Source organism: Manacus candei, unplaced genomic scaffold (genome assembly GCF_025592945.1).
Source record: "Manacus candei isolate 608988 ecotype Guabito, Panama unplaced genomic scaffold, ASM2559294v1 h1tg000028l, whole genome shotgun sequence".
NCBI classification, from domain to species: domain Eukaryota; kingdom Metazoa; phylum Chordata; class Aves; order Passeriformes; family Pipridae; genus Manacus; species Manacus candei.
The window spans coordinates 21911759-21928119 of record NW_026138076.1 but is presented as its reverse complement, the minus strand read 5'-3'; the positions used below and the strand labels follow the sequence as shown (position 1 = coordinate 21928119).

The 16361-nt window shown below is 38.9% G+C and overlaps 2 protein-coding genes across 2 annotated transcripts in view; one reads left to right on the top strand and one right to left on the bottom strand.

Moving 5' to 3' along the window:
- The first annotated feature begins 65 nt into the window (after positions 1 to 65).
- Positions 66 to 11573, top strand: LOC127472252 (uncharacterized). The gene is made up of 8 exons (XM_051790166.1): positions 66 to 847; positions 2660 to 2746; positions 2929 to 3162; positions 4663 to 4685; positions 5604 to 5749; positions 6317 to 6405; positions 6500 to 6595; positions 7655 to 11573. The coding sequence occupies exons 1-8, from the start codon at positions 305 to 307 to the stop codon at positions 9407 to 9409; spliced, it is 2973 nt and encodes a 990-aa protein (XP_051646126.1). The 5' UTR covers positions 66 to 304; the 3' UTR covers positions 9410 to 11573.
- A 1174-nt stretch (positions 11574 to 12747) lies between these two features.
- LOC127472249 (probable ATP-dependent RNA helicase DDX60) overlaps positions 12748 to 16361 on the bottom strand; it is a 42036-nt gene continuing 38422 nt past the window's right edge. Inside the window, exons 36-38 of the mRNA XM_051790141.1 lie at positions 16008 to 16159; positions 12988 to 13050; positions 12748 to 12893 (exon numbers count right to left, since the gene is read on the bottom strand). Of these exons, the coding sequence (XP_051646101.1) occupies positions 12791 to 12893; positions 12988 to 13050; positions 16008 to 16159 (318 nt within the window). The 3' untranslated portion in view covers positions 12748 to 12790. The remainder of the gene's footprint in view (positions 12894 to 12987; positions 13051 to 16007; positions 16160 to 16361) is intronic.

Below are 16361 nucleotides of genomic sequence, written 5' to 3'. Positions count from 1 at the left end.
ACCCTCCGCCCCACCCCCCCCCGTGTCGTTCCCTGCTTTTATTGGACAGCAGCGACGTCAATCTCAGGCCTCCGCCTATCGCCAACGCGCCTCTCCTCGCCCCGCCCTCTGCGGGCGGGTGTCGCTCCTTCGGGAGTTGCCGGCTGGAAGCGGCGCTGAAGGCGCCGTGTTCGGGGGCTTTCGGGCTGCTCGGCCGCGGCCGCAGCCCCTCGGTGTCGCCGAGCTGGAAGCGGCGGGGCAGCGGGACGAGTCAGGCCCAGAGCAGCAGCAGGAGCGGCGACCGCCCGGCTCCTCACCGCCGCCGATGGAGGCGAGCCTGACGTGCGCCGTGTGCCTGTCGCTGCTGGAGGAGCCGGTGACGCTGCCGCTGTGCTCGCACAACTTCTGCCGGGGCTGCGTGCTGGAGTGCCTGGCCTCGGCCGAGGCCGCCCGCCTGCGGCAGCTGCAGCGGGGCCCGGAGCAGGCCCGCCCGGGCCGGGGGGCGCCGGGGCCGGGCCCGCCCTGCGCCCGAGTGCCGTGCCCGCTGTGCAGGAAGCTGTGCCTGCTGCCCCGCGGCGGCGTCGCCGCCCTGCCCGTCAACACCACCCTGGCAGAGGTGGTCAAGCTCTACCGGTCCGGCGCGGCTTGCGCCGCCAAGACCGGGGAGGCGGCGCCGGGGCCGAGGCCGGGGTCCGACCTGCTGTCCCCGCTGGCGCTCGGGGGAAGCTGCCACAAACACCCGAACCGGCCGGTGCAGCTCTACTGCCGCATGTGCCGGCAGGCGGGGTGCGGGCAGTGCGTCTCCGAGGAGCACCAGGGCATCTTCCACTCCGTCAACCTCATAGACACGGTGTACCAGGAAGAAAAAGTAAGCCTGGGGCGTCCCCTTCGCGCCAGGGGCCCGACTGGGAAGTCGGGCTGTCCGCTGGGGATTCCACCAGTCACGGGTTGTGTTTACTCAGAAACGCAGGGAAAACCGCAGTGTGGTGGTCAGGAGAGAGGCGGAGGGATTGTGCTGGTTCGAGCCAGAGGCAGGAGTTGTTCGTGTCTGCCGGGGTGTGCCTTCCCCTGCTGCCGTCACACTGCGTCCACCACACAGGGGACCAGGCAGTATTACAGTATGAACAGATCTGAACCCAGTTTACCGAAGCACCTGGAGAGTTTTTGTTTTGGTTTCGTTTTTTTGTCGTTGCTTTGGTTTGTAGTGGGTTGGGTTTTTTTTCATATAGAGACTTTGCCGAAAAAACACTGATGCTAAGAGTTTATTGCATGTCTGGATCCAGTTGTTCCAAGTTCAGGAAGATGCCAGTCTTACTAACACCACCAAAATCCACCTACTGATGTTTTGTTTATAGGTTCTCTGAGCTGCCTTAGTAATTTGGGTCATAGATAATTACATATTTAGGAATAGATAGTTTGGGTGAGTAATAATTAGATAAATGTAAAACCAAGATGCCTTCCAGTTTGCATGAAGGAAGCAATTGCCTGGCCTAATGCTTGGTTGGCTGGTTGTAGTGGTTGTGATTTTTGCCAAAATATTAGGATAGGATGAGCTCTTCGTGCCCTGTTCAAACTGGGTGCAGGTTGGCATGTCATACATCAGTTCTGTTGTAGAGTAATTGAAACAACTACATGGTAGTGAATGAAAAGTACTAAGTACAGCACTGACTGTTCTTTAAGACAAAAGTTGCTTTTACAGTGATTTTTCTCCTACCTTTCCCATCACCAATTGCGTGTCAATCAGGAAACCAGGGGAAAACAGCCTTTGTGCTAGACATCCTACATAAAATTTAGTGATACTGTAGCAAAAAAATCTGTGATAATGTTAGTTTAAAACAAGATATCTTGGTTGTGAACAGCTTTCTATTTTTTTGATGTGAGGTATAAAAAAAAAATTACTATCACTCAGTTTGTTGTCAAACTGGAATTAAAACTTACATTGTGATAGATGTGTGTGAAGGGAGGTTAAAAAAAGGTTGAGTAAAACAATATTTTAAGTATAAAGCAGCTGTTTCAGCAGTACGCATTGTAGGTAAGCCTAAGAACATTACTTTGAGAAAGAGCAAAAGAAAGTTTGTGTACTGATCCAGGAAAGCATTAAATGTTTTAAGTGATATTTTGAATTGCGACCTTTGTTTAATACGTTGTACAAAATATCACAGAATAGTTAGGGTTGGGAGGGACCCAACTCCCCTGCCAAGGGAGGGTCACCTAGAGCAGGTGACACAGGAATGTGTCCAGGTGGGGTTTGAATGTCTCCAGAGAGTGGAGGCTCCACAACCTCCCTGGGCAGCCTGTTCCAGTATTCTACCACCCTCAGTGTAAAGAAGTTCTTCCTCACATTGAGAACTTTCCATGTTCTAGTTTATGGCTGTTGATCCTTGTTCTGTTGCTGGGCACCAGTGAAAAGAGTCTGGCACTATCCTCTTGGCACCCAGGTGTGAGATATTTATATTCATTAATGAGATCCCCTCTCAGTCTTGTCTTCTCCAGACTAAACAGGCCCAGCTCATGCGATCCCTCCTCATAAGAGACGTGCTCCAGACCCCTTATCATCTTTGTGGCCCTCCACTGGGCCCTCTCCAGTAGCTCTGTTTTTCATGATCTGATTCTAGGTAAAGACTGAAATGTATTTGTGGAATGGATAAACTCATAATAAAGTGTTTCAATTGTCTTTCAGTTAACCTTCTTCAGCACTCTGAAACAAATGAGAATAATAAATGAGAAGCTGATGAATGAGATCTCAAAACGACCAAATGATACGGATGTGAGTTAGAGATGCTGCATATTATGTGTGTGTGTGTCTTTGTTTCTCTTCTCATGATAGCTTAATCGTAACATAGAGCATCAGGTCCTTCTTGTGGCATAGATGTCCTCTGAACTTACTTAGAGAAGTCAATATACACTGCTACTGCATTTGCGTCTGTTCCTATATTCTTGCACTTCTAGATGATGCTGAACAACGATGTGGAGATAATTGAGCTGAAATTTGGAGAAATTTTCAAAACTCTAGAAATGAAAAAACAGCAGTTACTAGAAGATGTTGAAAATCAAAGAGGTAAAAAAGAGAAAGAATTTCAGATTTGGAAGAAAATGAAAGAAACTCACAAGAAGACCATTGAGAATTTTTTGAAGGATTGTGAAAAGCTTGTCCATGAGTGTGATCCTCAGCGTTTCCTGGAGGTGATGGCCTTTTGTTTCTATTTGATGTCACTTGTATAATGAACTCAAATAGAGCCTGCTATATTGTAGGTTATGATTATGACTCAATCAGGGAAAACAAATTTGATAAATAAAAAATAGACTAAAATTATTTAACTCTTTATACTTTATTTATAACAACACTCTTAATTTTTAGAAAAGTTTGAAAAAGCTTTCTTTTCAGCTTATCAGTGGTGATTTTTAGTGTATTCAGTAGACACTTTTTTTTCTTCACTAACAAATGAAATTAAAGTTGACTGTACAGTTGTTGCTGTAACACTTGCTGTGTTATGGTACCAGCTGTGAAAGTAAGCTGCCTTAGTGCTGGATGAAGAGTTATTTACTAGTACTGCCTTCAAAGTTGTCTCATATTTCTTTATTTTTCATATTTGTTTTCAAATACTTAGTGTATTAAGCACCTCCATTGCATTTTTAAACTTCTAAGATACTAAAAATGCTTTCTGGGGAAAGATTTGAGGCAGAACTTTTAACTTGTCTGTGCTGCACTGTGGAGTACTGTGTTGAGATACCTGAGCTAAGGTGATTATACTGATACTTAAGCCTGCCCACCAACGTGTGCAATAGAGGTAAATCAGGCTTTTCAAAGCTAAGCTTTGATACTTCTGGCATATGCTGTGCCTACATAGTATGTACACTTACGTATGGAAGACCCTGAAAGTCTTCATCATAGTGTTCAATGGAACTGTGCCTTCTGTTCCTCCTCCACTTTTGCCTTTGGTTCCTTCTTACCCTTCTGACCTTCTTCCTCCCATTCCTCCTGTTCATTTTCTTCCTCTTCCTGCTGTTTGTTCTCTTCCTCTTTAACTTAGCACCTCCCGGCCTGCCCTCCATAACAATACATTGTTTTTCTTTAAAGATTCATTACAGCAAGATTACCAGGTTTTTATAGGAAAGCAGCTATAATCCAGTCAGTTTTTTTACTTTCCATTACCTGTTCTTTGGAAGTGCCACTTGATTACGGTACAGTGCACTTCTTACTGCCTTTATCTGCCTGATTTAAAACTAAAAGACAGCTTTTTAAATAGTGTAATAGCATATTGAGAGCACATAGCAGATGCTTTCCTCATCAAGAAATACAAAATAGACTTTCATTTGAATACTTATAAATATCTGAACATCTGAAGTGGATTAGGTAACCATATGGATCATGATTTAAATCCCTTCATTTGGCTCCAAAGGAGTTCTTTTTTTCTTTAACGCAGAATATTACAAGATAAACCATCCTCCTAGGCTTTTTAACATTTGAATGGTTTGGGGGTGGTGGTTTTTGTTTACTTGTTTGTTTTGTTATTGGTATTGTGGTTTTTTTGTTTTGTTTTTAATATTTTAACAAGTTTATTTCCTATAGTTTCATGATATGAAGACAGGCAATTCAGTCTCTCATGTATTTTGATAAAGCAATAACCTTCTTTTGACAGTTGGATGAAAACTCTATCTTACAAATTCTTGTTTTATTTATAGGTTGCCTGTGGCTTGAATACAAGGTATATTTTAATTTTTTTCATGTTTTGCTTTCTGTAGTGTTATTTTAGATATTTTACATTAAAAACTAAAAAAACAGTTACTTTGGATATCATCAGATAAGCGATTTAAAATGAAAATAGTTTTGAACAATTAAGACATAATACTTTAAGATTTTTGGATGTTCTGTATTCCAAATTATTGAAAGTGCATCAAGAATTTTAATAATTGACTACAGGGATCAGAGATAATCAAGCTTTTGAATTGGCTACCTGACAAAAAGCGAATATAGAAATTCATTAATACTTGGTGATTGGATATTTTTAGGTATCTTATTTAAACTCAGGAACACCAAAGCATGCTTGAGCTTTTACAGAAATCTTTTAACTGTAAGTGTGTGTGTGGAGATTTTGTAGTGCCTTTGTTTTTGTGCTTTTAGTGCACATACCCTGTGATTTCTTTCTAAAGATTCTTAATTACGTTTTTTATAACTTTTTAACTTGAGTTTAAGAAAGAATATTGGAAATGGAGTTCTTTAAAATACATTGTGTTTCAGACTAACATTAGCAATGCCCTCTGAAGAAGGAGTATAATTTAGATTCAGGGAAAGTACACTAAGAAAAGTGTAGAAGGGTAATCCTTTTGCTGAACCACAGACACTACTACTTACAATTTTCATTGAGTATGGAACCTAATTCGAATGAATCATCAAGTAATAAGTTTTAAGAAAAAAAATGTGAGGGACTTGACATTTTATCGGAGACTTAATTTTTCTGTTTTCTTCTCCCTCTTGGTGATTTCTTTTTGAAAATATTTTTTTTATATTAGGCAGATGTAGTTTCATGGCTAGGCTTCGTGAACGAAGATTTGGGACAGATGTAGTTTAGCTGGCATGTAAACACTAAGTGTTGTAAATTAGTTAGTTTTTTTTCCTTTTTCAGAATGAAAACTCAGCTTGACGTGATGAATATAGCATCCAGCTGGGAAAGACCACCAGTGTGTATGCCAAAGAAGATGGATATCAAATCTGTGGTTAATGAAATCATAGCTTTGGAGTTAACACCTGTTAATGTAGGCATTGTTAAAGGTAGGGAAGAAGGACTTAATGGAGACAAGATTTGGGAGGTCACTCTAGAAACCTGCAACTTGTGGAATCAGTTCCTAATGAACAATCTGCATGGCAAAAGCATGCGAGTGTTCAGAAAGCATCAGGGCAAATTAAATGGATGATAAAATGCATTTAAAAGCCCTCAATGAGTTTATAAATGTGTTTTCTTTAGAAAGTTCCTAGGCTGTATTTTTGGAATCTGGGGGAAGTATAATTTTCATATACAACCAGTATCGCTGCTGTCAGAAGTGTGTTGCTGAACTAGATGGATATTTGTTGTAGTGTAATGTGCATGTTGGCTATGCTCGGATTAAATGGTTTTACCTCACAAGAGAAAGTGTTGGATTGGGCCTCTCCAGACATTTGGAAAACTGCTTACACAGGCCTCTGGCTTCATATCACAGAAGTTTCAACAATGACTAGGGTCTCGTTTAGGGCAATATACTCTTGTTCTTAATTGGAATCAGTATTTAGGTACACAGGAGCCTTTCTGTGTTTTCCATATTTAATACACTCTCCATAGTATTCCTGTGTTCTTTCTAATAGGATTACCATATGAAGGAAATGAGAACTCACTGTTTAAAGATATCACGAAGCAGTGTCAGGACCAGAAGAATATACCAAACACATTTCTTGTAAGTTATTGACTATGTAGTCTACAACACTACTATATCATCTGTTCTGGCTTATCAAAATGGAATATAATGCCTGCTGCAAAACATTTTTCAGCCTGTGGCGGGACAGGATGAAGCAGACGGTAGCAAGATCGCTACTCGTTTTATGTCGATATCACAAATGTCAGCATTTCAAAATCTGAGTCATGAGGTATGATTGCACATCTGTTGTAAGTATGGCTGAGTTACTATATGTTATGATGCAACTTTCTAAATAACTGAAAACTGTTTTAAAAGCTTTTCTTGGTAGAAAGTTACCTTCCAATTCTAGAATGAAATCTGACTAAGTATTAAAGCTGTCAGGATTTTACTTTTTTTTTTTTTGTCTTCAGAAGGCTGGAACTTAAATCTTACTACTGGCTTCAAATACTTACTTTTATATTTTAGTATGGCTTTTTGAGTCACATCTGTAACTTTCTAATCCAAATAAGCTTCCCTATGCTTATATGAAGAGAAGGTCATCTGCCAGTGTTCTGTTTTCTGAAGATAATAGAATTCTGTCTTCTAAAGCTGTATAATTTGACATAAAACTGAATCCAGTCTCTTTTTTGTTCGGTTTCCAATGATGTAGTTACACAATTAGATTTTTTTCACTTAGTAACAGTTCCATTTGGTTGGCTGAGTATTGTTCTGTACAGAGTAATTCTAGCTTCAGTTAGTGAAGCATGGCTGGCAGCAAATCACATTACACATGTTCTGAGAATACGAGTGGCAGATGCTGGAATGCTTAAAAAAAGTTGCTTAGGTCCTTTAAATATAGAATTACTTTTCTTTTGCTATATTATTTTGGAGAACATCTATTTTCTGTTGCCATTAAGAATGCAGTTTCATATAATAACAAAAACCCCACCACCCAAATTGATTTCAGATGGCTGTTTTTCATGAGAAGTTGTCACTTAATATCTAAGCTAGTATTTTTAGCTATTTCTGATTCTGATAGTGACTTTAAATACAGTTTCCTATACTGTCGTGTTTCAAAACCTACGTTGTCATCAGGATTCCTTGTGTATTTTGTTCAGTTGTTTTTAAAGAACTTTTTTCTGTAATGACTTGTGTTCTGTTGCTTTCCAGTAGCAATGGAAAAATACATCATAAATGCTATAGAATATATGAAAACTTTTCTTCAGTCTTAGGATCATATGTGAGTTTTATAACCTCTGAATCCACAAATGCCATTTTAGATAATGGGATTTTTTTGCTGTCATTGTAGGAGTTACGTTACAAATACTATATGGAACTTCAGAAACTCAACAATTTGTTCAAGACACAAAATTTACCTGCAAATAAAAAATATAAATTTTTAACTGCTGAGGCCTGGAAGGATAAGTCCTCAGGAACTCCTTTTGTATCTTCACCTACCAAAGCAAGTAACACAGATAAAATAAAAATGGCAACCCTGCGAAGAGCAGGCCGCTTTGACAAAAGAAATTTTCTTGGAAGCATCCCATCCACAAATACAAACTTTTCTGAAACAAATGGTGACTTACAATTGTTTCATGAGGGAAATTCCCAGGAAGTAACCACTCAAGACTCAGAGAACTCTAAAGACTTGTTAGTTAAAGAAAAGTTACAACCATCCTCAGTTACTGTTTTCAACGAAATGGACACAAATTGTAGCACTTCATCAGGTGTAAAACCAGCAGCAACAGTAGCTGTTACTGCTGCAAGTTCAGAATCTCTAGATATTTCTGCAGAGAGACTTTCTGGTGTACCTTTTACTTTCAGTGCAACTAACAACTCATTACCGAGATTTATTAAAGATAGAGGTCTATTTTCCTTTAGAAAGCAAGACAGGAAATGTGCTTTCCCTCAGTTTTATCTAGGGAAATGTGATAATGTGGATAAAACTGATAACCGGGATAAACGTGGTCGTGAAACCAAAACCACAGTTTGTGATTCTTCAGCCAGTCCTAATTTAGACTCAGCAGAAAGCACAAAGCCATACATTTTGTTTCCCTTTGGCAATTCAGAAAGAGATTGGTTTGTACGATCAGAAGTCAGTAATTCATTTAAGGTTTTACCACCATCATCGTTTCTTAACCAGTCTGAGAAGCCATCTGACAAAAAAATGTTATCTCCCATGAAAGAAAAAACACTTTGTGCAAAGGAAACTGCAGAATATGGTACACAGAAAGCATCTGTCTTATGGGAACAAAGATCTCATGCCTCAGAATCCAGCACAACTGTAACTTGCGTTACTTCAGAAACCAATACTGCTGCTGGGGTGAATGATGTCTCTGAATCACCCCTTCTCACCAATAATTGTGCATTTCCCTTCAAAAGTAACGTTCCATTATCTTCATCAGTATTTTCATTTGGAGGTATTGTCAAAAATACCTCCGAATCACCGACTACTTCTGTGGTTTTTTCTGGGAACAGAACTGAAAAAATGGAAAAGGAGAAGAGCAAATCTCCTGACAAAACACTTGAAAATCTAGGGAAGCCTGTATCCTCTGAGTCTGCAGAGCCTGCTTCTAGTCATAGTCATCCATGTGAAGGCTCATGCTTTCCTGTGAACTCAGCTAAAAAAGCTGAAAGTGCAGAAATGCTTGATGATGATAATGCTTCCTGTAGTCAGCTTTTATGTTCAGTTGTGCTTCCAGCTGAATATGAGAATACATCTTCCATTCAAATTACTGCAACAACAAAGCAAGAAAAAAAGGTAGAAGATGAAGAAACTGTTGCTGCAAACGGCTGTATGCATCCTAGGAGGGAAGATGAACTTGAGCCTGTACAGTTTCAGAATGCCATGTGTTCTGTTCCTGGCACATGCAATGATCCATCTTTAGGAGGTTCTGTGCATGCAGTAAATGAGACAGGAGGAATGCCAAGTGACAGCAATTCTGACACTGAGGAGCTAAGTCAAACATGTGTCTCTACTGATACCAACCACGCATCAGAATATTTTTCTGTTGCAGAAGACAAAATGTCTACTAGAAGAAAATCAGACATGAAGAAAGAGTGAGATAGAAGATAACTATACTTAAATAAACTAGAAATAAATAAATTCTACTTAACACTTTAAAAGGTGGGGATATTAGTGATTTTACAGCTGTTCTTCTCCCTGATTCTTGCCAGTCGAGGTATCAGCAAGTACAGTGCAATAAAGCAATATTTGTAGCGTAATCACAAAGTCAGGCAACAACCAAAAATGTCATGTCTTGATCAAGACAGAAGTATGTCCGTAAATGCTGCATCTTCAAGGATGCAGAGCTTCTGAGAAGTGCAAGTGGGGCATGTTTGGGTGGTGTAGAGCTGAGGTGTCCCAGAAAGCAGGTTGGGTGAAGCCTCAGCAGCAGGATTGCTCTTTGGGTACAGCAGCACTTGCACTTGCAGTAGAGTACAGCCAATAGCATTCACCTCACAGCAGGGAGGGAAGAGAGCCACAGGGAAAATAAAGGATGTTAAAGGCGTTACTGAAAATTGCGTTGTGTATCTCACTTTGGCTGCTTCCTTTTCTGTGATGTATTTAATGTATATTGAAGGTGCAAATTCTAGTATAATTTCAATAATTTCTCTTGCACTTTGGAAATTGAAGCATCACATCAGTGTTCTTGTTACACATTGCAGAAGGGTGTCAGTTATGTTTCTGAAATGCTGCCTTTAGGAAAAGGAAACATCACAGTTCACTTTCAGTTCCTTTTGGCAACAGCTTGAGTATACTTGGACAGATATTAATTTGCTGTTTTGATGAAAGCATTAGGAGAATCTAGCTTTTAAAACACAAAATCTTCCTTTTAAAATCCATGTAGCAACAAGAAAAAGGGAAAACAGCACTTCTTTCTGTGTATTAATGATTCAAAACTCATTGACTTTTTAGTCTGTGAAATATGATGTAAAGTGAGGATAAAAAAACCATCTTTTCTACTTTATTAAGCTTTTTGTTGGATCCAAGATATAATGGTGCTTTAATTATTGGAATACACAGACAGTAGTACTATTTCAGATAAAGCTCTATTTCCTGTTCACTCTTCACTAAAAGCTAGTGCCAGATTTTAAATTAATTTTGCATCAGATAGATATGTCAACTGGCAAGTATTAAATCAAAATGCAGAATGTTTAATACTCCTTCAGACTTTTTCAGTGGCAACTAGAAAAATCAATAATCTGCACATTATCTCTGTAACTTTATAAGAGAAATACTACTTAAGTTTAAATCTCTACAACACTTAATATACTTACTGTGACATAGTACTTAGAAATACTATTGTTGTTCTAGGAAATGTTTACCTTACTTGTGTTGAATTCTTGGCCTCAATTTTTCTGTGGCAGTGCATTCCTTTATTAAATGTGCTGGGAATTTCTAGTATTTATAAAACTTGAATAATATTACCTTTCTGTCTGCATTATAGTAAGGAAGGTGGTAAAAATTCTCTTAATTGTCAGTTTTCTAGTTCTTTATGTTCATCTCTTAAATATTACTGTATTTCGGTTTTCTCCTAAGAATTTCTTTGCTGTTGTCTCTAGACATTCTTGTCATGTTCTTCTGCATGTGTAGGAGAGAAATGGAAAACAAAGGCTGAGTGAGATGATCATGGCAGAGAGTGTCACAGATGAAGTTGGTCTCACTCTAATAAAAGTGAGAGAAATGGAACAATTTTAGAGAGTCAGATAAGGCATCTATAAAACTTGTCAGAAAGTTGTAGAAAATGTTTTTTTTTCTGCTAAAAAAATTCCTAATGAGCTAGGGTTAATCCCAAACTTTATGAAATTTTTAGAGTATTACTTCTTTTCCATGTGAGGTGGTATAGAATAATCTCCATGTCCTAGCCATGCCCCCTCCTGGCTACTGCAAAAATTCACCCTGTCCTGTCCAGGACCAGGGGAATCAGTGATCTTGGATGAACACTAGAGCCAATTCAAATAAACTATGGGATTCAGAGCTGTCCTTAGTGCATGACTGCTAATTATCAGTAGAGAATAACTTACATCACTCCCTTGGTCACTATGAAATTCTGCATGACGATGAGGATTGTTGTCAAAGCCTCACTTTCCTATGTTATCTAAACATAGATATGTGTGTGTGTGTATATATTTTCAGATTGCAGGTAGATGAAAAGGTAGTGTTAAACTGAAGCATTTGTATGAAAATACTGCTGAAAACTTTGCTCTTCCCAGAAAAAAAAACCCCCAAAACAACCCCCCAAAAAAATGAAACACCAAGAAAATTAGATAGAAAACATATTTTACTAAACTCAGTGATTTGTATTACACAGATTTCTTGACGAGTATGTATCAATGGGGAGGCTCAGAGACATAGCAACACGACCAATGTGATCAAAGCAATGTCCAATTTATTATTTAAATCAGTTAAATTTATACAGTCTAGTTTGCTCAGGGTACATGCTCACAACAAGATGATTGGATAGCTCAGTTTGTGCACGCGTCTCGTGCTCTCAGTTTATTGGATCTGAGGCTCTGTCCCGGTGACCTGAAATCATTCTTGGCATAGAAACCTCTTTCTAATTAATCTGCTTTTAGGGGGTTTTCCTAGATCTACAGGTGTACTTTTATCTCTAGGTTCTCAAGGTTTTCTTACTATAAACATATTATGTTCTCAAACCTTATAATTAGACATACAGCTAACAAGTATAAACATCACATATTTTCACACAGTCTATAAGTATAAACAATACATGCTTGTCACTTCCATGGCAAGCAAAGCCTACAGAGTGCAGGAAAAATTGTTCAGAGAAATCTCTCTGTTCCGTCGACAAGTATGCCATAAGTGTCCTGGATCTTTCTGACTCTTAAAGAGGTGAAAAATGAAGCAATGTGGTTGGAACTTTTTATTAATCAAACTTCCGTGTTCTCTTATAAAACCTTCTATCTGTTTAAAATTTTGTAAACTAAAACTGCAGACCAGTTTAAAAGCTTTTATAATGGTTCATGAAGATAGTACTATTCATGATTAAATAGAAACCTTGGAAAACAGAACAATTTCTTTTATAATTGCTGAACATCCTTCACAAAGGTGCTGAAAGTTTCTAATACTGTCCTATTGAGAGGCTAATCTCACCAGCTGTCAGAACTGTGACATTTGTTCAGTACATATCTGAGAGCTATCTTAACACATATGCCACTGCCTGAAAAAAAGTGCAACTGAAAGATAATGTATAATTACTTAGGTTTGTAATTTATTAAAAATATTACTTAGTTGACATTAGAGCTGCTAAAATGTCAATTGGTAAAGGTTAGCTTCCTAAAGTAAACTTTTTATTACTAGTACTGATTATTAACTAAAGCTTTATTCTGAAATTTTACTTGGTAACTCAGATCTAGTAATTTTCTAACCTAGAGGCTGCTATCTCTGGTAAGAATATCTGCTGCTTTGGGTTTGGTTTTTTTAAGTAATACGCTTCAGTTTCTCTTCATATTTTTCGCCCAGTTGTTTAAATGCCAGTAGAACATTATCATTTGGATCATCACATAGTTCACTCAGACTTGTTCTGGTTTAAAAAAAAAAATATATCATTGTTACATTTTAAGTTGCTTTTAAAATGAAATATATATTGTATTCTAAAAAGCACAAGTTCATCATACCCAACAGACTTAATGAGGAGTGAAAAATCTTTGAGGGCGTAGTAAGCATCTCCTTCATTTAACCTGAAGAAATAAAAAGAAATAATCAAATGAATATGCACTATAACTGTTTCACCTTTAATAAACAGAGCTATGTGGGTTGGGTAAGGATGCAGAGAGCACATTGCATGACCTCTTAACACTGACATTAGTTCATTAGGATCAGTGGAGAAAAAATATAAGCTTAATAATGCTGCAGAGGCTAATATATTTTCTATAATTATATTAAACATACAAGACTCAGTAATATTAGAAAAGATAATTTATTAATATTATATTTGGAGCATGGTTTCAAGTATTGGAATAACAAACCTGTCACAAGCTAAACTGGAACACTATATTTCAGATGAACCTGCTGGCTAAACTGAGCAGGAGATTGTGTAAGCTTTCTACCAATGAGGAAGATCCTATACTTTGCAAAAAGGACCACTGATTACTATAAAGGAACTCAATAAACTCAGTTTCTAGTAATTGAGAATAGCACTTTTTTTTTTAATCAATATTGTGTTGAAATACTAGAATTATAGAAGGGTTTGGGCTGGAAGGGACTTTTAAAGATCATCTAGTTGATCACCTGGGTCAGGGCAGTCCCAAGCACAAATCCCAGCTGGGCAGAGAATGGATTGAGGGCTGCCGTGCGGAGAAGGACTTGGGGGGGTTATGGTTGATGAAAACTCAACATGACCCACCAATGTGTGCTCGCAGCCCTGAGAGCCAATCGTATCCTGGGCTGCATCAAAAGCAGCGTGGCCAGCAGGTCAAGGGAGGGGATTCTGCCCTAGTGCTCTGTTCTTGTAAGACCACACCTGCTGTACTGCATCCATCTCTGGGGTCCCCAACATAAGAAGGAAATAGAACTGTTGGAGCAAGTCCAGAGGAGGGCCACGAAATTGATAGGAGGACTAGAGCACTTCCCCTGTGAAGACAGCCTGGGAGAATTGGGGCAGTGCAGCCTGGAGAAGGTCGCATGGAGACCTCATAGCAACCTTCCAGTATCTGAAGGGGGGCTACGGGGAAGACAGAAGGGGACTGTTCGCCAGGAACTGTAGTTATAGGACAAGGGGGAATGGCTTCAAACTGAAAAAGGGTAGGTTTCGATTAGACGTTAGGAAGAAATTCTTTATCCGAGGGTGGTGAGGCACTGGAACAGACTGTCCAGAGAACCTGTGGATGTCTCATCTCTGGAGGTGTTCAAGGCCAGATTGGACAGGGCTTTGAGCAACCTGGTCTAGTGGAAGGTGTCCCTGCCCATAGCAGGGGGATTTGACCTAGATGATCTTTAAGGTCCGTTTCAACTCGGGCCATTCTAAGATTCTATAGTCCCAACTCCCCTGCTATGGGCATGGACATATTTTACTAGATCAGCTTGATAGAATCAAAGAACGTGATACTATAATTGGTATATTTCCATGTGTCTCGATAATGTGGCATTAATGCCAAACTCTCCTATTGTAACCATAACAGTGCATGGAATGTGTATTCTAATTATTCTGATTAGAATCTGCTTTGAAGAGTTTACAAAAAAGCAGATAATATTCTAAGTTCCCAACAGCACCCCTGGGGTGAGGTAGTATTCTCTTACTCAAAAGTTACTGGCTATGAGCATGACGGCAAAATTAAGATACTTGATAAGAGGAGCTGAGAGAGGGAGCTTGTGGTTGAGCTTTTTTGAGCCAGGGTTGGAAATAAAACAGTTATGGCTTCATTAGGAACTGAAATCTAGACATTTTATAGAGAGATGGATTTAATGAATGAGGTTACAGAAGGCCAGTGAGGATCAAAGGCAAAATCAATAATGATGAAAATTACACATAACATTTAGCAAGTGCATCTCTAAAAGTTTGAAGAGGACAACAGGACTGTAAACGGCAAGAGCAAAATAAAGAAAAAAATTAGCTTCTGAGAAGACTAATGCAGTGTATAAATTGCTTAATTAGGAGGTGAAAGAGTGTCAAAGGTTAGTTTTTAGGAGCTGTATCAAGTGTAAGAGTTTGACTGGCTTGTCAGAACTTTCAGGGGGTTTTTATGTAATCAAGGTTTTCTTCACAGTGAAGAACAGGGAAGTCCCTGAAATGAGGATGTCCAATGCAGTAGTCCAGAAGATGGTAACACAGGAGCAGAGAGATGTCAAAAGATTGGTCGAATAATACAGAAACAGATTAAAGTGAATGAATGATCAGTGTTAAAAGATACAGGCAAGACAACCTAAAAGTAAATATTAAAACTCCAGTTTTGGAAAAACTGCAGTGTAAGTGATCCAGGCAAAAAGAAGAGAGGAAGACTGCATGTGCCACAGACTTAAACATGAAAATATGATTCCATATGGCAGTGGTTGGCCAGCTTGGGCAAAGAGGTTTTTTTAGTGTATGGTTGTACATTGGTTTTGCTTTTGTTTTCTTTAAAGAGAAATCCTAGTATGATGGATTTATCAGGCCAAGTTGCTAAATGCTTAGAAAAAATTAGGGAAAGGGAAGTTTTGAAGCAACACTAATACAAATACTGAATTACTGACAAATTTTGTCCAAGCTTGTGTTTTGGATGCCTGTGTCTTTTGACACTGATCATTCATTCACTCATTAATCTGTTTCTATATTATTTGACCAAGCTTTTGACACCTCTCTGCTCCTGTGTTACCATCTTCTGGTCTATTGCATTGGACTTCCTCATTTCAGGGACTCTTCTTTTTCATTGTGAAAAAAAGGCTTGATTAAATAAAAAATGTCGTGAAGAGCCTGTCAAAATTACTCGTGTTGCTGAAGTCAAGACTTCCCACTTATGGTCCTATTTTGAATAGCCGGATAATATTTTACAGCCATTGCCATTAGACTTCAGTTTGGTTTATTCCTATTAAAACATTTGACTAATCACATTTAACAGCTGTTTCATCCCTAAAGTCTGGAGGGAGAAGGCTTTAAAATCAAAAAGATGAACTTGTGTACCATATTGTAATGTTTAACAGTTTTTTAAATGGTAGTACATACCAGTTATCAGTTGTCAATGCAGTCAAGGAACCGTGCTTATAAAAGTCCAGTGCATATGCATTGAGTGGCCTCCTCCTTCCCTGATTATCATACTTGTTCAAATAAAGCAGGGGGCAGTTTGTGACATTAACTCCAAGAGAACGTAAGACAGCCTAAAACCAAAAAATATTATTGAATAGATACTGTGGTTTTGTTTATATGCCTATTTTGTCAAACCTACACCTTTAGACCCACAGCTGAAAAGTTCCACACTTCTAATCCAGTCCAAAAATCTGCACAAGTACATGTTCGACTATAGACACAGGAGAGAGTTTGTTAGTAATGCGATTTAAACTGCTAGTGCAGCTATGGAGT